The sequence below is a fragment of the Phyllostomus discolor genome, chromosome 6 (assembly GCF_004126475.2).
Source record: "Phyllostomus discolor isolate MPI-MPIP mPhyDis1 chromosome 6, mPhyDis1.pri.v3, whole genome shotgun sequence".
Taxonomy (NCBI): domain Eukaryota; kingdom Metazoa; phylum Chordata; class Mammalia; order Chiroptera; family Phyllostomidae; genus Phyllostomus; species Phyllostomus discolor.
Genome location: NC_040908.2, coordinates 50,082,001 through 50,106,732, shown reverse-complemented (window position 1 = coordinate 50,106,732; position 24,732 = coordinate 50,082,001). Strand labels below are relative to the sequence as shown.

General features: G+C 36.5%; 1 protein-coding gene and 1 pseudogene across 1 annotated transcript in view; one reads left to right on the top strand and one right to left on the bottom strand.

Annotated features, from left to right (window-relative positions):
• Positions 1-813: 813 nt before the first annotated feature.
• The window catches only part of GFPT1 (glutamine--fructose-6-phosphate transaminase 1), a 63,717-nt gene continuing 39,798 nt past the window's right edge, over positions 814-24,732 (bottom strand). Inside the window, exons 13-19 of the mRNA XM_028514529.2 lie at positions 18,001-18,121; positions 17,469-17,626; positions 7,665-7,779; positions 7,284-7,411; positions 6,541-6,708; positions 5,181-5,342; positions 814-4,537 (exon numbers count right to left, since the gene is read on the bottom strand). Coding sequence (XP_028370330.1) covers positions 4,493-4,537; positions 5,181-5,342; positions 6,541-6,708; positions 7,284-7,411; positions 7,665-7,779; positions 17,469-17,626; positions 18,001-18,121 — 897 coding nt within the window. The 3' untranslated portion in view covers positions 814-4,492. The remainder of the gene's footprint in view (positions 4,538-5,180; positions 5,343-6,540; positions 6,709-7,283; positions 7,412-7,664; positions 7,780-17,468; positions 17,627-18,000; positions 18,122-24,732) is intronic.
• Positions 13,792-14,899, top strand: LOC114500819 (annotated as a pseudogene).

Genomic DNA, 24,732 nt, shown 5'->3' with positions numbered 1-24,732 from the left:
ATAGCATGAGCTTGGGAGTCTTCTTCCCTCTTAAATTTTTTGGAACTAAACATTCATTTTAATGAAGAGAAAACTGAAACAAAACAAGAATGATTCTAAAATTTCCAGCTCACAAGAAATATAAACAAATACCAAAAGTTTTATTTAAACAAAAAAATTCAATCACAGAACATTTAAAAAGCTAACAGGATCATTTCTATATTCTTCTGAAAACCAGCATAGTAAGAAAGGTAATTCAAGAATTTCCTAAATGTCTCACTAGCCATTATTTATGGTATATTCCCTAACACTGGTATCAGCCTATTATAGACCTAAAATCTAATATAGTGTAACTTTACAGTCTTGCTAATTAACTATGATTTTATTTTAAACTTGGATATTATTGGCTTGAAGCTAATGTTATCGGTCCTACTGGTTGTCATGTCAAAGATGTGAAGACGTGGTTAGATTAGTCAAGCTAAGGAAATATTGATGTATTAACAAGCTTTAAATATTGTGGGAGAAAGCTAATTTAAGGGTTAAAGCTTCTAAACTTGATTCTAATACTAAAAACAAGGTAAGCCATCTGAGATATGCTTTCATGGTAAAACATTCTATCTGGTATTCTGGTATAAAAAAATCTACAAAATATGTGATATAAGACTAAAATACCTTTCTTTACCATTCCCCTCAGTTTTCTTTGGCCTTCACAAATTCCATGTGAGCTATGAATTCTTTTTCAATAAACACTTTTCAATGACACTGTGCTTTTTAGAAAAATCACTTAAGTCATATCTTTCCCTAGCTAACTTTAGTATCTCCCTTTTATTGTTAGAGTATATTCTAATTTTTTAAAAATCAGATAAAAAAACGACCCCAAAGGACTTCTTAAAATGTCTGTTAAAGGAAACTTCTAGCTGGTTTTCCTCCCTTGAAGAGTTAACAGAAGTGTCAAAAGAACATTAACAAGAAACTGAAAAACAGGCTCCTTTCTTCCCATCTCAGGAACCATCTCAATACCATCTCAGGAACAACTTTCTAAACTGAGGAAAGAAAATCTGTACCCAACAGCCCCACCTGCACATCACCCTGTCAGCTCCCTTTGAGCAATGATGCTTAATTGTTTTTCCCCTTTGCATTTTAGTGAGTGCTGTTCCTAGAAGTGCCACAGATGCAGGGATCCATAGCCTGTGGAAGAGCGTATTCTATAAAATGCATTTCATCTTCTGCGAACATGACACACCCCACAACTTGGACCATGATTTAAGTGAACAAATCTACTCAGGACATCTAACAACACAGCTCAACTCCTTTGTTCCGCTTTCTCACCCTGTCCCTTTCAACGATCCCATCTTCACTAGTGACGAGTCCGAGTCCGCCTGGGAACGAATGGGCTTTGCTTTAAACAACATGCACTTTTCAGTTGCGGAACTAAAACAGTGACTTGTCCATAGCAGGCTGCTGACATAGTTATAGCAAACAAAACACAGTTAACATTAATTTCTCTGTTATCATTTATTTCCATGGCATAGGTAATTAAAGAAAGATCAAAAAGCTGACTCAGAAGTAACAATTATTTACTGGGCCCTGTGTTAAATGCTACACATGACCCCAGGCCTAAAAAGGGATCATGATCTGGGATAAGGAACTCTATGCTATATATGAGTGAATTTAAACTTTAAATGTATTACAAAAAAGAACTTTTATAGAAAAGAATTCTTTTGTAGAATATTTTTCTTGAAAATCAGATTTTTTTTACTTTCTTAATGATTTTATTTATTTATTTTCAGAGAGACAGGAAGAGAGGGAGAGGAACATCAATGTGTGGTTGCCTCTCAAGCACACCACACTGGGGACATGGCCCACAACCTAAGCATGTGCACTGACTGGGAATCGAACCAGCAATCCTTTGGTTCACAGGCTGGCATTCAGTCCACTGAACCACACCAGCCAGAGCAAAAATCAGATTTTCTTATCTTGCATTATATTGGTTTTAACTAGGCATGCACACTAAGTACTGGTTTGCTTCACTACAGTATTTTTTGTGTGTGTTTATAACTCCTAAAAGAATTTAAAAATCACTACATTAAATGGGTTAGGAAGCAAGAAGAAGGGATGAGGAGGAAAAACCTCCTGTTTGGAAAATATCACTTCTTTTTTTCTCATTATTAGTTTTTGGTATTTGGTTTAGAACTTAACCTGTTTTGAAAAGTGTGTGTGAGTGTGCGAATGTGTGTGTTTGTGTGTGTGTGTGCACACGCACTAAGGAGAGAGAGCTCAGGGTGAGAGGGAGAAAGACTGAAAACTAATTGATTTCACATATTACTTTTCATGCAGAATGCTGACTCAAACTTGTAGATCTGTAAGAAATGCCACAGGACACACCCTTCCAGTTGACAAATGGGATGCTGGTCAATGCATTAACCACTTAAATAAAGCCAGTTAGATCTTCAAATTTACTCAGTTAAATTTTGTTCTTCTTAACACTGTGAAATCTATGTTGGTAATCCCTGAATCTTGGCTCTTTAAACTTGAGAATTTGGAAACCTTTGCTGCTCCTTAGATGAATTTGATATACTAGATAATTGTATTCAAATGAAGAAATGCTACGAGCCCATACAAATCAGGAGTGTAAATGCTAATAAAACAAGCATAAGAAATGGCACTGTATGAATATTAAAACTAGCAAGTCTACACAATAATCTTAGAAACAATTAAAATAGGTAAATACAGCTATAGTAGCTATGCATATGATACAAAAAATAAGCCTATCTTATTTTTAAAAACAGTCAGGCTTCTAGTCACCATCAATGAGAACGCTCCCAAAAATTACCTCAAAATGTGCCAATTATTTCTCTCATATACAAGCAGAATTCTATGCTTCTCCTGTAGCAACAGCTGTCAGAAAATCTTAACCTCATCAAGTTCAAACACAGAAAAAGGAAAAGACTGATCTTACATTATTATGCTAAATAGCTGATCTTCACAATTTTAAAGTGAAAACTTTTGAAAGAGGATTTGATAAAACATAAACACACTCTCCTTTAATCCCCAAAATCTGGCCAAAAAAGCCCCATGAAGAAATTACAACTTTTTGAGTGGCAAACTCATAGTCTAAATATTTTAATGCAGATCATTCATTTCCATTTTTGACACTAGCCAGCTAAAAGCACCTCAGTATCACTTCATTTATAACTTTTTCATTCCTAAATAAATTGCAGGGGTAGAACACAGAAAATAGAGAGAAAAATACCTTGGAAGTAATACAGGGATACCTCATTTTAATGTGCTTCACTTTATTGTGCTTCACAGATGTTGCGTTTTTTACAAACTGAAGGTGAGACCCTCCATCAGCAAAAAGATTACGACTTGCTCTGTTGTGATACTTGCTTTATTACGGTGGTCTGGAACCAAGCCTGCAATATTCCCAAGGTATGTCTGTACTGAATTTGATGCAATCCTTCATTAATTTCAGTGTAAAGCATATACCTTTTTCTAAGCCTAGCCCACCGTAGGGAGTCAAATGATTACTCAAAAGACTTGCAAATCTTTCAAACAATATTAAAGAGTTTCTAAACTCACATGAAGATAGTAGTTTTATACAAGGCAGTGAAGGGAAGTTAAATTAACTCCAGGAAATTCTTTGGGACAAAAGTGAAGAGAATTCTGACTGTAACAATATTGATTTAATTTGAGACATTTGATGACAACTCTGTGTGGTAATTTCAAAGAACAAGATAGAAGGTTATTCAGCAGATTGATTTTTAAAAAACTACAAATTCAAGGAAATAAAAACCACTTATAGGATATAAAAACACAGAGTTGGATATCCAATATGTATACATTCCACCTTCAAATTTAAGATCATGTTGTCAGTTGTCTGAAGCAGCTCAAACTTAAAGTTTGTGCTATGAATTTATACAAATATTTTCTGTTAAGGGCTGGAGAAAACCAATGCACTACTATACTATTTAGCTTCCTAAAGTACTTTGACCTACAGATAACAAACAACAAATTTGAGAGACTAAAGTGAACTAAGGTAGAAATCCTACCAAGAAAACCTTTTAGTTTTTAAGTACACAAACAAATCTGAAAATAAATCACAGCATCTTCTCTTTATACATAACTTAGCAAAACCTTAAACAAATGTGCACCTACGTTGCCATTGGCTTTAGATCTTCCAATAACCGCCAATTACTTTTAAAACACACAGTCCTCTCAGATTGAAGGAGAGGGTCCAGAGATCCAACACCCAGCATCCTTTAAAGAAAATGGGAGCTAAGTGTGTTTCTGATGTTGATTTGAATGCAGATTCCATTTTTCAAACTCCCCCACAAATTACTGGAAAAATGAGGTAATTTCACAAAAATCACAAATTGAATTGCATAATTATAACTGATATATAAATAAGGATTTACTAAAAAAAAGGTTTAAAGGAGTGATATTTTAAATCAAGGTTTTAAATACAAAAGGTGTCTTGTGTTGCTTTATCGCCCAGAGTTTCAGATGCTCCTCATTCTACTGTTACAGATTTAGCAAGATTCCGGGGAAAATCAACCTGCAAAAAAAGAGCAAGATTAAAGAAATTATGTAGATTTTGGGGGGAGTCTATAAGCAAATTTTTTTATTTATAAAAACAGAAAATGTGTTTATTAACCATCTTTGTTATAGTCTACAAAGAATCAGATTAGAAAATACAGTCACATAATATATCTGTAAAAGACTCAAAATCAGGGAAAAGAATTCTAAAGGAAGCCAGTTCAGCACACAAAGAGTTCCAGTGGTCCTCAACAGAGGTGGCAGCCCTCTGAGGGGACAGCAGAAATGCACTCATATAAGAACAGGATGTTTTGATTGTCCCAATGAATGAGGGACCAAGAATTATAAAAGTCCTGCAACGTGTGAGAGAGTCCCAAACAAAGAATTGCCAATAGGTACCCTGTTAGGAAACACAGAATAAAAACGGGGAGGAGATTCCCCAAGAAGGTAGTCTCTGATGGTGGCGATAATCTCCAAGATTCCTTTAAATTCTATGGGTAAGAAAATGCTGCAATGTAACCTAAAAACTGGGCCATACAAACATAACCGCTGACATATATCTGATGAATTTCTCAAATGCTATTATTAAATATTTAGAAGGAAATCTATCAAAATATACTGGGGTAGAAAGGCAGCCCAAAATTTCTGTAGTAGTCACTCACATCGTAGCCTCGCAGCACAGCAAGGTGGAAAGCCAGCAACTGCAAGGGGATCACACTGAGAATGCCCTGCAAACAGTCCACTGAGTGGGGCACCTTGATTGTCCTTTTTGTGTTCTTAATGGTCTCGGTGTCTTCCTTATCACAAATCACCACTGGGCGTCCCTGGGAAAGAAAGCCACACACACAATCGGGTAAACAAAGGCAGAATTGTAGCAAGTGAAAGTGTAAATTCTGCACGCCACAATCTGCATGTGGCCTCACTAACACAGACTTATTTAAACTCACAGTCCTATATGGTAAGTCAGATTGATCTCACGTACAGTCAAGGAAATGGAAGCTTTGTGGGAAGACAGTAATTTACTTAAACTCACACAACTAAGAAACATCAGGCTCAGTACAGATGCTCCTCAACTTATAAACTCACAGTAAGTTGAAAATATAAACCAAAAATGCCTTTAATACACCTAGTCTACCAAACTAGCTTAGCCTAGCCTACCTTTAACATGCTCAGCATAGTCTTACTGGCCTACAGTTGAGCAAAATCATCAAACACAAAACCTACTTTATAACAAACTATTGAATATCGCATGTAATTTATTATGCATATTGCTTTCACACTGTCATAGAGCTGAAAAATCTTAAATCAAATCAATATACGTCAGGGACCATCTGTACGTAAATCCAGATATTCCTACCTTCAAAGCCCAAGTTCATAAAAACTACATGGTGAATAGAGATTAATATCTTTTTGGATTTATAAATTAAGCCAAATGATCTGGAGATAACTCAGTTAAGCACAGCATCTATAGTTTTAATGCAAAATCTAGTTCCCCCTAAAATATACATTTACAAATAATAAATTAAAAGGGAGTGCCAAAAACTAACTGAAGAGGACAGGCTTTGAAGAGCAAGACCTCAGTTTTGGTCTTGATTTTGATGATAAGAGATCTGTAAGCTGGGTCCTGTCACAACTTGAGAATCTCAAATTCCTCACATGCAAACCTAAACATATTTTGTAAGCTAATTAATGGGCACTGATCTATCACTTTAAATGTCATAAATTTCAACAATAGCAGTCCTGGCTGGTGTAACTCTGTGGATTGAGTGCTGGCCTGCAAACCAAAGGTCGCCAGTTCAATTCCCAGTCAGGGCACATGCCTGCGTTGCAGGCCAGGTCCCCAGTAGGGGGCACACAAGAGGCAACCATATATTGATGTTTCTCTCCCTTTCTTTCTCCCTCTCTTCCCCTTTGTCTTAAATAAATAAAATCTTTAAAAATAAAAAATATAAATGTCATAAAATTCAAATAGGCTTTAATGGCTCAAACCCCAAGGAGTCCATCCAGCAGCTGCTGACTTACCTGCCTAGCAACCACCTGCTGAAGGGCATTCTGGCACTTGGCGTAAGTGTGATCCCTCATGATGATCATGATGACAGGCATCAACTTATCCACCAAAGCCAGAGGGCCGTGCTTCAACTCACCAGCGAGGATGCCTTCAGAGTGCATGTAAGTGATTTCTTTGATTTTCTAACAGGAAAGAACTAGATTAGTCTTCAGTTTGTTTTTCAAAAACCCATTCTTAAGTGAATATGCACAAAACATTTGATGTCTGAAGTCAGTGCCTATTTATCCAAAGTACTAAAGGACCACAGATCTGTAAATATAGCTAACAGACTAACAGATCATTATTTCCAAAATATCAACAAGTGACTAGAAGTTTTAAAACTCTATAAGGACTTTTTCAAGATTTTAGGTTATTATGAACACACTCATATTTCTTTGCAACTATTCTCCGCCTTGGTTAATCTTTGATCTGAACTTAAATCCTACACATAGAGAACTTATCTTAATTTTATTCATGTTTGGACAACAAATCAATCCAAGTTACGTGCTAAACCCAAGTAACCATGCTAAAATGTACTCTTCTTGATTTTCATTTTTCAATTAAGTATCAATTGCTATACCTTTTCAAGGTATGCACAGAGAATCAGGATGCATAGAGAACAAATGCACTTATAAAAGTTCCACCTATGTCATTCAATCTAAAAGTATGTGCCATGTGCATAAGTCAACAAACTGAAATTTTAAGTGAGACGACTTACTAGTGCCCCTTCAAGACAAGTAGCATAATGATAGCCACGTCCCATTATCAAAACTGACTTCTGATGATAAAGTTCTGTTGCCAGTTTCTGAATTTCATCATCCATGCTCAGCACTTCCTTAATCAAATCTGTTAAGAAGTAACATTAGCAACATCTATGAAAAAAGGACAATAGACAGAATTGATAATCTATTGGTAGCACCCGACAAAAACCTGTGTTTGTACTCCTTTGTGGTATCAGTGAGAAGTTTTTAAATACATGGGTATGAAAGTAAAAAGATTTGTTAACAGCTACCAGCCACGGCTTCCAGGATAAAAAGAGAATTTCACCCCCACCGACTCCCTCAGACAACAAAAGTAAAGGACGAGAGTATCTTCGTACCAGGCAGCCGCTTCAGCCCAAGCATGATCTCTTTGCGTCTCTCTTGCATGGAGATCCTGTCATCACACATCATAAGGGCAAACATCACGAGGGACACAAACTGGCTGGTGTAAGCCTGAAACACCACAAAAAAACAGTTGCATTTTAAGAACTTGGAATTTTTCATTTAAAAAAGATGCAATGAAAACAAATTCCCACTGGTTTTATAAGCATATGTTGTCCATGTCTTAATAAACAGTATTAGTAACAGTGAACTAAACCAGTGCTTAGGAAATCTATCACTAGTCCCCTTTTCTGAATTTGAACAAATGGTTTGTACCTTATTTCCAGATACAAAATACAAGTTTCTTAAAATGCACTGGATATTTATGAAATCCCTAATACACTCAAGAAAGAAGAGAAAGAGGCCAAAGAAAGTGGATAGAGAGCCTGCATAAATGTAACTAAATTAAGTTTTGATGTAAAAGCCAGGGTTTAAAGGACTCTCCTTGACATACTTGCACGGCTTTTGTTGGAATTTTTTAACATCGGTCTTTGATTTTCACCTTTGCCTACTGTTTATTCCTCACTCCCACCTTTTTAAAGTTTCACTAAAAATATTTTTTAAGTTCAACTGTATAAAAGTAAATAAAAGTAAGAATAATCTTCAATCTTATTACAGGGATAATCACATTAACAACATGCTATTAATAACATTTGTGAATACTGCCTTCTAATATCAACAATATTTTTCTTTTCTATATTGTTTAGAAAATTATTAGTAGGTATAATTGTATAAACTTGCTTTCATTCTTAATGAACACAACACTTTCCCAAGACAGAATGCTCTCTTTCTTGTTTACTAGTGTATAATAACTTTAAGCAGTTTTTTCCATCTCTCTAGGCCTCAGATGGCCCACCTGTTAATTAAAGGTACACAATACCTACAAGGTAATCATGGGAATTAAATGAGACAAGTATAAATCATTCAGTGTAATACCTGACACATAGGCTACAAACAAACTTGTTATTGATGAAAGCTTGAACTAAAAGACTTACTTAGTTCAAAAAATTTTCCTAAACAATAGACTTCTGAATATTTTAAACCTTGCATTCACAATGCCAAGACTATTTTTATTCCCATTAGCCATAGATGAATGCAAGATATGACTGCTTTGTTACATTCTTTGGAATATTGAAAATTACCCATTTATAGCAGCTGGTGGACCTGACAGTTCTACATTTGAGTGTGGAAAAACCAGGAGGAACAACAGGGGAGCGAGACAGACCATGCAACCCATCGTTTCAACATGAGAAAACAAAGCCTCTGGCTGTAAAAACCCGTGGGGGCTGCAGCAGTAGGAGAAACTCTCAGCCTCACAGGAGAGCTCGTTGGGGAGACGCACAGGGTCCTAGAACGTACACAAACCCACCCGCCTGGGAATCAGCACCAGAGGGCCCAATGTGCTTATGGGTAGTGGGGAAAGTGACTGAAAGCCAGATGAGAGCTGAGCAAGCAGAATTGTTCTCTCTCCATCCCCTCCCCCACATACAGCCCCACGATGCAGCTACTTGGGCTGTCCTGCCCAGGAACCTAAGGCTCGCCCCTTACAATGTAACAGCTGGGCCAAGACACATAAATATGGCCTAAATGAAAGAATAGATCAAAGCTCCAAAAATAGAACTAAGCAATGAAGAGATAGCCAACCTACCAGATACAGAGTTCAAAACACTGGTAATCAGGATGCTCAGAGAAATAGTTGACTATGGTCACAAAATAAAGGAAAAAGTGAAGGCTATCCAAAGTGAAATAAAGAAAAATGTACAGCCCTGGCTGGTGTATGGTATGGCTCAGTGGACTGAGCTTGGGCTGTGAACCAAAGAATCACCGGTTCAATTCCCAGTCAGGGCACACGCCTGGATTGCAGGTCAGGTCCCCAGTAGGGGATGTGTGAGAGGCAACCACACACTGATATTTCTCTCCCTCTCTTTCTCCTTCCCTTCCCTTCTCTCTAAAAATCAATAAATAAAATCTTTAAAACAATATATACAGGGAACCAACAGTTCCCTGTGAAGGGAAAGAAACTGACACTCAAATCAATTGTGTGGACCAGAAGGAAGAAAGAAATATTCAACCAGAACAAAATGAAAAAACAAGAATTCAATAAAATGAAGAGAGGCTTAGGAACCTCTGGGGCAACTTCAAACATTCCAACATCTGAATCATAGAGGTCCCTGAAGGAGAAGGGGAAAAGCAAGAAATTGAAAACTTATTTGAAAACACAATGAAGGAGAACTTCCCCAATCTGGCAAAGGAAATAATTTCGACTTCTAGTAAGTCCAGAAAGCTCAGAGAGTCCCAAAGAAGTTGGACCCAAGAAAGCACACACCAAAGCAGATCATAATTAACTTACCCAAGATTAAAGATAAAGAGAGAATCTTAAAAAGAGCAAGAAAAAAGGAGAGAGTTACAAACAAAGGAGTGCCCACAAGACTATGAGCTGATTTCTCAAAAGAAACCTTGCAGGCAAGAAAGGACTGGCAAGTAGTATTCAAAATCATGAAAGGCAAGGACCTCTATCCAAGATTATTCTATCCAGCAAAGCTATCATTAAGAATGGAAGGGTAGATAAAGTTCTTCCCAGATAAGGTCAAGTGAAAGGAGTTCCTCATCACCAAGAGTTTATTATATGAAATGTTAAAGGGCCTTATCTAAGAGAAGGAAGATGATCAAAAATATGAACAGTAAAATGACAACAAACTCACAGCTATCAACAACCGAACCTAAAAAAAAAAAAAAACAAAAAAAACTAAGCAAACAACTAGAACAGGAACAGATTCACAGAAATGGAGATCACATGAAGAGTTATCAGCGGGGAGGGGGAGAATGGGAGAAAAGGTACAAGGAATAAGAAGCATAAATGGTAGGTATGAAATGGACAGGGGAGGTTAGGAATAGTATAGGAAAAGGAGAAGCCAAAGAACTTGTAGTACAACCCACGGACATGAACTAAGGAGGCAGGGAGTGGAATGATGGTGGGAGGAGTGGTGCAGGGCAGAGGGGAATAAAAGGGAGGAAAAAATGGGACAATTGTAATAGCATTATTAATAAAAACATATTTTTAAAAAACTAAGCAAACAACTAGAAAAGGAACAGAATCACATAAACAGAGATCACATGGAGGATTATCAGTGGGGAGGAGGAGTGGGGAGAATGGGGGAAAAGGTACAGGGAATAAGAAGCATAAATGGTAGGTACGAAATGGAAAGGGGAGGTTAGGAATAGTATAGGAAATGGAGAAGCCAAAGTATAACCCATGGACATGAACTAAGGTGGGGAGGCTATGCTGGTGGGAACTGGGGTGCAGGGCAGAGGGAAATGAAGGGGAAAAAATGGGACAATCTAATAGCATAATCAATAATATATACTTTAAAAAAAGAATAAAGAGAATTATCCTTTAAACAAATTTTTACCATTGACTGACAGTGGACTCTTACTAATACTTTATCATATATATATCATGAATCTAAAAAAAATCAAGATTTTTATTCATGCTTGTTAGCCATTTTTCTTTTAAAAATTAACTTCATTGTTTTCCCCTATTTTTCAACTTAAGCTTTTTTCTTAAGTTGGTCATTAGAAGGTCTTTACTGTTATGTTTCAAATAGTCATACCTTGGTACTTGTTGGTTTCAGAACTCGTCAAACCCTGTACTCGTCGCATTTTGATGAGAAAAAAAACGTTTCAGCACTCATGGCTTGCCAGGGACTCGTCGCACTTGCTAGAACTTGTATAAGCCACAACTCCCCACAAGAGAAAATGTTTCATGGTTCAGTACTCGTCAGTTTCAGCACTTGTCACAAGTTCTGGAACAAATTAACGAGTACCAAGGTACCACTGTACATTCTCCCAGTTTGATTTAACCTTTTATAATGATGTTTACTGACACAGAGGTTTTACTTCTTTACCTTTTATGTAGTACTTTTAAGCTTAGGCAGTTTTTCCATCCTAACATCAGTTAAGTATTATTAAATTTTCTTAATTCTGTTGTTTTCATTGTCCTTTTTTATTTAACTTTTCTTTACATTTTCCTTTTTAGTCCATTTGAAACTAATGTTAGTGTAAGGTGTTAATGTTTTTCTATTTTGTAAATACCCCATTTTCCCACCCCTTTTATAAATACGCATTTCACCCCACCTTTTCTCTACTGGTTTTGACTTTTCCTATAGTCTAAGTACTTTGATGTACAATACAACTCTTCACATCCCATCAGAGTACAACAACTCTTTGATGTACTAGAGTTATGTTGCAGGGCTATTGATTCTGTCTCTTTCTCTACAAAACAATCTTCACATCCAGAAGTATGGTATTCCATCAATTTGTGTTAGGAATTTTAAAATCTATAGTTAATATAGTCATTATCTATTCAATAAATATTTATGGAACACCTTACACATTTCTTGTTAAAATTATTTTTTAAAGCTATTGAAAACAGAATCCCCCTCCAAACACACACATCTAATCTTTTCTAAGTAGCCACTGTCGGTTTATAGAGAAAATAGATATGTTTTATGTAAAACACCTTATATGAATTCTTATTCACTCTAAGAAGTCTTTTACTTGATATTCTTGAGCTCTACAGGTAGTCAATCATATCAACTGCAAATAAGGAGAATTTTATTTCCTCCTTTCCCACTGTTTTACTTATCTTTTTTTATTAAACTGAATAGAACTTCTAGAACTGGTATAGCAAATATGTTTTACAGAAAGCCAATCCTAACTCATCTATAGTCACAGTGAAACATCATGTTGAAAAAGATTCTAAGGCCACATTTTTTTTTTACTTCACAGTAATACAAATAAAATCTTAGGAAGGTTCCAGAAGACAGCTAAGACCCTTAAAATAAAGGCCCTGAAGCTTTCTGTTTTGTGCTTCCTTCATTCATTTTTCTCTATTTGAGTCCCTTGCTTTATTGAGTTCCTTTTTCTAACTTTTAAGTTAAATACATACTTCATTTGTTTAAGATAAAACATTTAATGCTATGAATTTTCTTCAAATCATTAACTTGGCCACATAGTCTAAATTTTTACCCATACGATTCACTGTCATTATTTTTTCTAAATCTTTTTTAATAGTAGCTCTGGTATCTTTTTAACTCAATAGGTATTAGAGGAATGTTTTTATGTTTCAGGGATTTGAGGATTTCACTCAAAATTTATTATTAAATCACTAGGATTACAGTGGTATGGTCAGTTACAATGCCATGTATAACTTTAGGAAATTTATTTTGTTTTTGTGTGTGTGTGTGAGTGTCTATGTGTGCATTATAGCTGACTTTCTGTTACTCTTCTCTGGATAAGGAATCACTTCATTAGTGAACATTTTCCTGTTGTAATGTGGAAAATAAGCCTCTTGTGTAATAAAATTACAGTCCGCTAATGCTCATTACCTTCTCACTAGTTAAATGAGCTTTCCTATATCCTCTTACTGGGCCTTGCAGCTATCAGCTGCTCAGACATTCCTCCACAGATGGCCACCTGTCCCTGTGCTCCTAGGTGTTCCACTGGCACGCTGGCATTTCCCCCCAGAGCACTGAAGTGGATTTGCAGCCCCTGCTCCAATCTAATCAGCACATCTGTATTCTAAATTCCAGTCCCTCCCAGTCTACTTCTTCCTACTCAAGCTCACTTTTCAATAAACCAATTAATCACAAAATATACTATCAGGACTCAGAGAGAAACCCAGTATCTCGGACCCCTGTATCCAATCCAAACTGATCAGATAATGAGTATTCCAGTTTATCTCGGCCAGAACTGAAAATGTTATTCTACAGAGTAATGTTTCACTGTTTGGACTTGAAACTTCTCAACACTAGTTTTCAACTACAAATATTAAACACAGTAACTTTAATGCACACATTTTGCCACTGTATCCTTAACACAGCTTAATTTCATGCTGTTCATTTCATCAATAAATAACAGGAAACCAATTATGAGAAAAATAACTTATACCTCACATTTTTAATTTACTGAGGTTTGAAAGAATTTACCAGCAAAATGTTGACTCTGAACTTTTAAACTTGGTTTTACTTTTTATCCAGCTAAAAACAAAGTTATATTCGTTTATTTTTTAAAAATCAAAAGTCAGTACTGTGGTGAAATTCTAAACACCTGCAATAACACACAAAAATTACTGAACCTGCACATTTATACCCATCTATTCCTTCAGATATATCAAATTGTCTACGGTTTGGTATTATGAGAAAGTTAGTAGTATCTCTCTAACCTGACAGTTTTCAGGCAATGTTGAGAATTACCAATCAAGATTATACAATTCTTGTGCTAGCTCCAACAAGAGGCCCAGAGATCAGGATCAATCATGAACTTCTTTGATCTCCCATTAACATATCAACTTATATTTGCCATTCAGAAATGGTCTATGACTAAACATCCCAAAACTTTTCAAGACTCTCTAAGGCTGTTGAAAAAAAACAAAATTACTCTAGAATCCAAGAAAAAGTAAAGTAAGACTAAATCAGCATACTTGCTAAAATTTTTACGGGAATCATTGTTTTAAAGACATTAAAATATATACTTATGTAAAAGGACTAGACCAGAGACGGAATTTGGAATTTGACGAGATGGCTGGGCTGCCCCACAGGATTATCAAGGAAACCCAGTGCTTGCTGGCAGAACCAGTTCCCGGAATTCAAGCAGAACCAGATGAGAGCAACACCCATTATTTTCACATGGTCAATGCTGGCCCCCAGGATTTCCCCTTTGAGGGAGGGGCTTTTAAACTTGAACTATTTCTTCCAAAAGAATACCTGAAGGTAGCACCTAAAGTATGTTCCATGACCAAAATTTACCATCCTAACGTAGACAAGTTGGGAAGAGCATGTTTAGGTATTTTGAAAGATAAGTGGTGCCCAGCACTGTAGATCCACACAGTTCTACTACCGATCAAAGCTTTGTTAAGAGCTCCCGAAATCCAGATGATCCACTAGCAAATGATGTAGCACAGCAGTGGAAGACCAGTGAAGCCCAAGCTACAGAAACAGCTAGAGCATGGACTAGGCTATATGCCATGAATGCTATTCACATCGATCTGATCAACAAGTATGCATGATTTCTCCTGTTCTGCCAAGACTTCTTCCCTTTGTTTGCATTTAATGGACACAGTCTTAGAAATGGTACAGAATAAAAGCCCAACGTCTTCAGTCCTTTGGTGATTAAATGCACATTAGCAAATCTATGTCTTGTCCCAATTCACTGTTATAAAGCATGAGCAGAGGCTAGAGGTATCATCTGGATTGTTGTGAAACGTTAAAAAGCAGGGGTCCCTCTCTGCTTTTATTCATTTCCCCCATCAAGATTTAAGTACCAAGCACTGTGAATGAAGGTAGTTGTCAGAGTTAGCTGCAGGGGTATGGGTGTTTTTCTTTATTTTATTTTTTTGAGGGGGGGAGGTAATTTTAATTTGTCTCCTTTCCCCCTTTTTATGGTAATTTTAATTACATTCAAAAGCAGCTAACCAGTTCTTTAGAATATGCTCTTTGGCTGAGTCTAACTTTATTTAGACACTGTAGATGGACAAGCTTATTTGAACCAAAATGGGAACATTAAATAAATATTGCAGTCCTCACTAACACCATTGTGACTTTGCTGTCAAATGTAGAATCCTCCCTTCAAGAAAAAGCTTGTGACCATTTTGTAGAGCTTGTCTGGAAACTTCCATAAATCCGATGTTTTAGTAAAGTATTTTTTTTGTTATAAAAAAATGTATTTCTGTAAAAGATATTTTCTTTCTTTTTTTTTTAGATTTTATTTATTTATTTTTAGAGAGGGGAGGGAGGGAGAAAGAGAGAGAGAGAGAAACATCAATGTGTGGTTGCCTCTCATGTGGCCCCCACTGGGGACCTGGCCTGCAACCCAGGCATGTGCCCTGACTGGGAATCGAACCTGAGATGCTTTGGTTCACAGCCAGCACTCAATCCACTGAGCCACGCCATCCAGGGCAAGATATTGATTTTCTTATGCAAGATGTAACCACTGAGGAAAACTAGGTGAAGAATACATGGACTTCTATATACTGTTTTTACAACATCCTATAAAGCTAGTGATTTCAAAATACTTTTTTTAAAAAAGGACTTACAAAAAAAAACACTGATACAAACAGCAACATTAATAAATCTCAAAATCCTCATATTAAGTTGAAGAAGCCAGACACAAAAAACATGTATTATACAATTCCCTTTATAAGAACTTTCTGGAAGACAGAGGCAATAGTAGTTGCCTAAGGCTGAGGGGTAGAAGTGAGGACTGACTATAATGGGCACAAATAAACTTTCTCAAGTCCTGGGTTGTGATGATAGTTAGCCAAATTTACTAAAACTATACACTTAAAAATTGGTGAGTGTTACTTATGGTATGAAAATTATACCTCAAAAAAGCTACAGAAAAAAGGTTAACAGTAAAATCTAGGTGACATATATTTGGATGTTAATGTAAAATTCTTTTAACTCTGCTGTGTGTTTGAAAATTACCATAATAAAATATTGAGCAAAATTAAAGTTTTCATAAATTACAGAATTAGAAATCAAAAAAGCTGTATTTTCTGTGACAACTCACAGTTCAAGAAAAATTTAATAAAAAGTCAGTCAATAGCATCCACTCAGCTGATGTATGTACATGTACCATACTGAAGCCCTTGTTTGACAGTGTGTTGTGAATAAAGGGGCCCTGAGATTCCAGTTCCCAACCAAAGCTGTCTTTTTGGACACTATTTTAAAAATACACAAGCTCCTGTTAGGGAAGTTGGTTATTTATTCAGGCATAGACTGGAAACCCAAACACAAACATCTTACATGTTTTAATCACCACATGAAGAAAATCCAGATTTCAGCTTTCTGTAAATTATAGTGTTGGCAGTATCAAAGTAACCAAGAAACAAAACTTCATCAGTTTTTACATAAGAATCACAAATTTCCCACAAAAAATTCTCCATGAGGTTCTTTAAAAGAGAAATATTTAAATATGGTTATGTGCATGTCAAGATCATCTTCCACATGCCTTTGATTAGGATCAAATCCACAAATACCTAAGTATTTTATCAGACAATCAGCAAGAAATAATGAACTGAGGAAGAAAAATAGACAACTGAAACTACTTAATCATAAAGAATAATATATGTGTGGAGAGAAAATATCTTTGTGCTTATACATTTTCTAAGATTCCTATACTTATTATTGTATTTATGCATATCCCAATTTCAAAGAGCAAAGTAGTCTCACTAGGCCTTAAAAAAATAAAGGTGCTTTCACAATATTCATTTTTATTTTTCTAGTTGCCAAATTCTATAGCAAAGGTGTACTCCTCTTTACAAACTTTCAAAGGTAGTATGTGTAATATGGCATATTTATTAGAAGCTATAAATATGTAAATAAAAATGTCAAAAACTGTTAGAATTAAACTGCATGTTTCTAATTTCAGTTTCTCTAACTCCCTAGTATATATAATAAAAGAAGGGAACATTATACTTACAACTGTACCTGGCAAGAGGAATATAAGTGATAAATGGGGAGAGCCAACAGGGACCTTTTCAACATGGACTTATGTTAATATACATTTGCCTTTTAAATTTGTAAAATGAGAGTGAGGGAAGGGACAACAAATGTTTTATCTATTCATGACCCTTAAGCCTTACAATATTTAGTAAACTATGAATTCTGTAAGTGGCAACAAGTGAAATATAAGATACAGATTAGTCTGCCTCATCAACAGTATGATTAAATAATCACATAAGAACTAAGTCAAGAATTTACCTTTGTGCTGGCCACACCAATCTCGGGCCCGGCATTAATGTGGACGCCACAGTCTGTCTCCCTTGATATGGAGCTGCCGACAGTGTTTGTGATCCCCACAGTTAAAGCTCCTCTCTCCTTACAGTAGCGAAGACCCATCAGGGTATCTGCTGTCTCGCCTGTGTATAAAGACAGATGGGGTAACACATACAGGAGTTAATATATGCTGTTTCTTAGATGTAAAAATGAAAAACTACACTTTCAACAAAATCATGTGTTTTAAATAAAATTTAAAACATGCACTTAAGAACACTAGCAAAACTTTAATAATAGGATCCTACTTTTTAGGATCTTCTTCCCTTGTCTTTGAAAATTCAGCTCTTTGGGTATAAAATGTGTTAATTTTACTAATTCATTAAGAATTACATAATATCAAAATAAATCTCCATTTGTCAAGTCATCTGCAATACCATTTTATCTTTAAATATCAATTTTTGCCAACATAATTATTAGAAAGAATGACTTCCCGTTTAAGTCTTTAAAATTAGCATACCTGACTGACTTATAAAAAAGCAAACATCATCTCGAAAAACTGGCGTGTTTCTATCCAGGAAATCACTAGCTAGCTCCACCATAACAGGCAACTCAGTCAGCTCTTCGAGAACTTGACGTGTCTGTAAAAAAAAAATTACTTGGTCAAACAACTTTACTTCACATATTCTTTTTCATGAGCCTTCTTTAGACTCAACATATAGTTTTTACTTTTTCTGATTATAAAAATGAAATGAAACATGTGCATTGTTAGAAATATAAACAATAAGATTAAGTATAAAAATAAAAATTCTACCACCCAGAAGACAAGCACTGTTAAAATTTTGGTTCAACTGGGAGAAGGAGAGGAGAGAGGGCAAGAGAGAGAAACAGCGAGGTAAGAGAGAAACACTAATTGGTTGCTTTCTGGTACGTGCCCTGACCTAGAATCAAACCCAATGATCTTTCAGTCCACAGGACAATGCTCCAACCAACTGAGCCATACTGGCCAGGACCCAATTCCTAACCTTTAAATGACAATTCATATAATACTAAGTTACTGAGAGATTTCAAATAAGATAACAGATACATAAACACTCAGTGTAAAATTAAACAGTTCAAAAATACTATGCATTTGTAAATAGTACCATTCCAAAAAAAGGCATTACTCTTTTAGAAATCTTGTTTTAAAAATCTCACAACTGCCCTGGCTGGCATAGCTCAGTGGATTGAGCTCGGGCTGCAAACCAAAGTGTCGCAGGTTCGATTCCCAGCCAGGGTACATGTCTAGGTTGCAGGCCATAACCTCCAGCAACTGCACATTGATGTTTCTCTCTCTCTCTCTCTCTCTCTCTCTCTATCTCCTTCCCTCTCTAAAAATAAATAAATAAAATCTTAAAAAATATATAAAAAAAAAGAGTCCTGTTTCCTTTAAAAAAAAAAATCTCACTACTTCCAAATTTTATAGTATGGAAGGTAAAGTAGGAGGTAGTGTGCTTCTGGTCGAGGAGCACCTTAACATTCATTTTACTAAATTTCCATTTGAATTAAATTCCTTTTATTCTAAACATCAGAAAACTAAAAACAATAGAAAAATAAACTTTTAGGCAGCAAAAACTTTAGGCCCTTCAGTTACATACATTTAGTTGTTTAATAATAACTGTGTAGACCACCTGCTTCTTTAGGCAAGTGGCCCACTTATCTTTTGCTGCATCTCTGCATTATTCCACCTACAGAGCAATGAAGAACTGTGAAGTTTTCCTTGTTCATGTCCCTTTCACTTTCAGGCCACAAATGTCAACTGAACCATTTCGTTTTATCTATAGCTTTGGTTTAACACTTTTTTTTTTAACTGTTGTTCAAGTACAGTTTTGTGTTTTACTCCCATCCCAGCCCACCCACCCAGCCTTCCCAAACTCCCTCCCATTTCCACCACCACCCCCTAGTTTTTGTCCATGTGTCCTTTATACTTGTTCCTATAAACCCTTCCCCTTTTCCCCTGAAATTCTCTCCCCTCTCCCCTCTGGTCACTGTCAGCCTGTTCTCTATTTCAGTGTGGTTTGGCACTTTTTAAAAAATGTTATAAATCATGTAATACAAAATTTTCAATAAAAAATATTCCTATTTTTAACTAACCTTTTCCATTGATACATTTTATTTACCAATTTTACATAAATAAATTACTGACACTAAGGTGCTATATATTTTCCCTTAAACATAAATCAAACTTCCCCACCCCAGTTTACAATATAAATGTTACACTGGAATTATATTCTTCAAAATTAAAAGAGAAAGATACAAATCTGGCAACTTACCAGATATTTAAAAATAATATACCTCAAAAAGTAATCTCAAGATATATCTATGCCAATGAATGGCTTGTTCTTTCAGTGAAGGGAACTCTTTAGAAACAATGACATATTTCATCATAAGAGACTAATTTAATGTTAAATTCCATTGTACACCACAGGAAAAACCAAAAAGACAATCAATATTTTGAAAAGCAACCTATACTTAAGAGTGATTTTAGTTGACTGTTACTATGTCAGACACATAGTATATATTGGGTGGGTCAAAAAGTCCTTTTAGTTCTTTCTGTAAAATAAAAAACACATTTTTCATTTTCACCAATAACTTTATTGATTTAGATATTTTGAGGTTGGCTATCTCCTGCATGGTATAATGTTAATTAATTTCTCACTTTGATCATTATCAATTTTAACTGGTCTACCCAACTGTGGAGCATCATCCAGCATGAAATCTGCAGCATGAAATTTTGCAAACCACGTCTGACAAGTTGGAATGTCAGTCACAGCACCTTCTCCATACACTGCACAAATCTTTTTATGCATTTCAGTTGCATTTTTACCTTTCTTGAAATAATAAAGCATAATATGCTGAAAATGTTGCATATTTTCTTCCATCTTCAATATTAAAATGGCTATACAAAAATTCACCAATTTTGCTGTGTTTTTTTTAATGCACCCTGATATGACAGCTGTCACAATACAATCTAACAAAATTGTTTCCAATGAAGTTAAAGACAACTAAGCACTACTACAGCCATCTTACAGAAAAAACAAATGAACTTTTTGGCCAACTCAATACTAAAAAGATATGCAAATGTGTCATTCACATTTGACCCAAAAAATAAAAAAAAAGAAATCTACACAGAATTAAAGGCAATATTTTGTATGATAAATTATTAGATTTCTAATGTTTAACTATAATAGTCTCAGCATCCACAAAAACAAAAACAAACAACTTACATCATCTCAAATTTCAGAATTAGAAAAGTCTAACATAACAGAGCATACAACTTCTATCCCAAAATTCAGGCTTAGTATTAGATATAACATTTAATCAAACTTATTTCTGAATAACGGGCTCATTTAGTAATAGACATAAACTACCACTAAATTAGCCAATCCCTTAATTTATACTGCTTTTAATTTATTGGGTTTTTTTTCCCATGCTCAAAACCATCACTTTTTTACAACTTTTCTCTTCCATACTGCAGACTTCCCTTCCATACTGCAGACCACGTAATTTTGTATGTGGGGGAGGGACAGGGGGGCCGGGGGGGGAAGGTAAGGACTTCAGAGAAAAGTCTGTTGAAATTTAAGGGCTGGGTGACCAGTGTGTTTTACCCACTAAATGACTGACTCCCACAGTCATTTGTTATTCAGAGATGACAAATATTTATGCCCCAGCAAGTAAAAAACTTCTATGCCATGAACTTTGGGAATCATAGTGAAAGTAGCAATGTAAAGAGTATGTAAGGGTCTTCTGTACTTAAGGGAGTTGACATCAATAGCACATAAACTACACATGGATCTACTTTATTGGTCTAAAGGTCCATACAAGGTCTGTCCAGAAAAAGTCCAACCATTGTTAATATAACGAGTATGGTTTGCATGGCATTAACATAACCTGGCAGCCAAGAGGAGTGGAATGCACTGTGCACTGGAATACATGTGCACTGGAATGCACATGCATGAACAATGATGACTTTACTGTACTAGTTAGTGGGGGCCGTAGGTGCCACTGAGTCAGCATGTGTACTCTGTGGCTGTTGCATTTAAAATGGCTGAGAGAGGCTCTAGCCATGTAGTTCAGTTGGTTAGAACATCATCTGGATATGACAAGGTTGCCAGTTCAATTCCTAGCCAGGGCACATAACAAGAATCAATCAATGAATGCACAGATAAGTGGGACAATAAATTGATGTTTCACTTTCTCTCTCTCTAAAATCAATAAATAAAAACAAACAAATAAATACATTTTTGAAAAACAACTGAATGAGTAGAGCAATGAATAAGCATCAAATTTTGCGTTAAGTTTGAACATTCCTCCATGGAAACTATTTGGATGATTAAGAAGGCTGCAGTTAGGGAACTGGTGATTTGCAGCTTCATCATGACAATGTACCCACTCATACATCACGTCTCGTGCAGAGTTTTTGGGCAAAACATCAAATCACCCAGTTGACTCAGCCCCACTATAGCCCAGATTTGGCACCCTGTGACTTCTGGCTTTTACCAAGACTAAAATCATCTTTAAAAGAGAAGAGATTTCAGACCATCCATGAGATTCAGGAAAATACAACAGGGCAGCTGATAGCGACTGGGAGAACTGTGTGAGATCCCAAGATGCCTACTTTGAAGGGGACTAAGGCATCATTGTCCTGTATACAATGTTTCTTGTATCTTGTATCATCTTCAATAAGTGTCTCTATTTCCCATATTACATGGCAGGATACCTTCTGGACAGGCCTCATATTCCTGTTTCTGCATTGACAACCAACACACTTCTTTGATACAGAATTCTAGCTTCCAAAATAACAATTTAAAGGAAAAAAAGCCTGACAAAAGGCAGATTTTCTTTCCTTGTAGAAATGTGCCTGCCAAGTAGAATCCTATTGAGGTTCACACATGGTACCAGACATCTGTCTGGGGCAAGTGAACAATGAGAGGCAAAACTGAATGACTGCTCTTACAGAAGCAGCCATCTGCTCTCATAGAAGTAGCCATGTGCACCAGACCACAAGTCCAAGACAAAGCAAAAAGTTTTCCTCTCTTTGTTTTTCACAGTCTGTTACAGGCATTCTACCTGTATATCTAAAGACCTTTCTAAAGCAGATCATTTTTAAGTATGTTTTATTGATTATGCTATTACAGTTGTTCCATTTTTTCCTCCCCCTATTCCCCTCCACCCTGCACCCCTCTTCCTGCATCTCCCCACTTAGTTCATGTCCATGGGTCATACATAGAAGTTCTTTGGCTTCTAAATTTCCTATACTATTCTTAACTACCCCTATTTATTTACTTTTAAAGATTTTATTTATTTATTTTTAGAGAGAGGGGAAAGGTGGGGGAAAGAGCGAGAGAAACATCATTGTGCAGTTGCCTCTTGTGTGCCCCCTAATGGGGACATGGTCTACAATCCAGGCATGTGCCCTGACTGGGAATTGAACCTGTGACCCTTTGGTTCACAAGCCAGCACTCAATCCACGGAGCCACAAAAGCTAGGGTCCTGTCTATTTTGTACCTACTAGTTGTATTTCTTATTCCCTATACCTTTTCCCCATTCTCCTCCCTCCCTCTCCCTGCTGATAACACTCCATTTCTCTGATTCTGTTCCTGTTCTAGTTGTTTGCTTAATTTTTCTTTTTTTAGGTTCAGTTGTCAGTTGTTTTGAGTTTTTTGTCATTTTACTCTTCATAGTTTTCGATCTTCTTTTTCTTAGACAAGTCCCTTTAACATTTCATATAATAAGGGCTTGGTGATGATGAACTCCTTTAACTTGACCTTATCTGGGAAGCACTTTATCTGCCCTTCCATTCTAAATGATAGCTTTGCTGGACAGAGTAATCTGGGATGTAGGTCCTTGCCTTTCATGACTTGGAATACTTCTTTCCAGCCCCGTCTTACCTACAGGGTTTCTCTTTTGAGAAATCAGCTGATAGTCTTATGAGCACTCCTTTGTTGGTAACTGTCTCCTTTTCTCTAGCTGCTTTTAAGATTCTCTCCTTATCTTTAATCTTGGGTAATTTAATTATGATGTATCTTGGTGTGTTCCTCCTTGGGTCCAACTTCTTTGGGACTCTGAGCTTCCAGGACTTGCCTGTCCATTCCCTTCGTCAGATTGGGGAAGTTCTTTATTTTTTCAAGTAAGTTTTCAATTTCTTGCTCTTTCTCTTCTCCTTCTGGCACCCTTATGATTCAGATGTTAGAACATTTAAAGTTGTCCCAGAGGTTCCTAAGTGTCTTTCTCATTTTTTTGAATTGTTTCTTCATTCTGTTCTGATTGAATGTTTATTTCTTCCTTCTGTTCCAAATCGTTGAGTCTCAGTTTCCTTCTCTTCACTGTTGGTTCCCTGTAGATTTTGCTTTATTTCACTTCATATAGCCTTCATTTCTTCCTTTATTTTGCAACCATACTCAACCATTTCTGTCAGCATCCTAATTACCAGTGTTTTGAACTCTGCATCTGATAGCTTGGCTATCTCTCCTTGTCACTTAGTTCTTTTTCTGGAATTTTGATCTGTTCTTTCATTTGGGCCATATTTCTTTGTCTTGACCCACCTGTTATGTTGTAAGTGGTGGAGCTTTACATATTCGCCAGATGGGGCAACCCTAGGGGTGTGTTGTGGCACTGTATGTGTGGGAGGGGTCAGAGAGGGAACAATTCTGCTTGCTCGGCACTGACCCCACTTTCTATCACTTCCCCTATTACCCACAAGTGAATTGCACCTTTATGGTGCTGATTCCCAGGTGGGTGGTTTTGTGTACATTCTAGGATCCTATAGGCCCCTCCAACAGACTCTCCTGTGAGGCTGGGAGTTTCTCCTGCTGCCACGACCGCCACAGGTTTTCACAGCCAGAGGTTTTGAGGATTTCTCACGCTGGAACCCTGGGTTGCACAATCTATCACACTCCTCAGTTGTTCCTCCTGGTTTATCTGTACACAAATGTGGGACTACCCTGTCTGCCAGTCACACCTCACCCTCCTGGTCTGCCAGCTGCCACCTTGCTACTCATCCTCTCCACCTAACTGCCCATCTCCACCCCTCCTACCAGTTTCTTCTTTAACTCTTTAGTTGTTAGACTTCCATACAGTTTGATTTTCTGGCAGTTCTGGTTGTTTTTGTTTTTAAATTGGTTGTTATCATTCTTTTGGTTGTGCAAGGAAGTGAAGCATATCTACCCACGCCTCCATCTTGGCCAGAAGCTCTCTAAAGCAGATCTTCCAT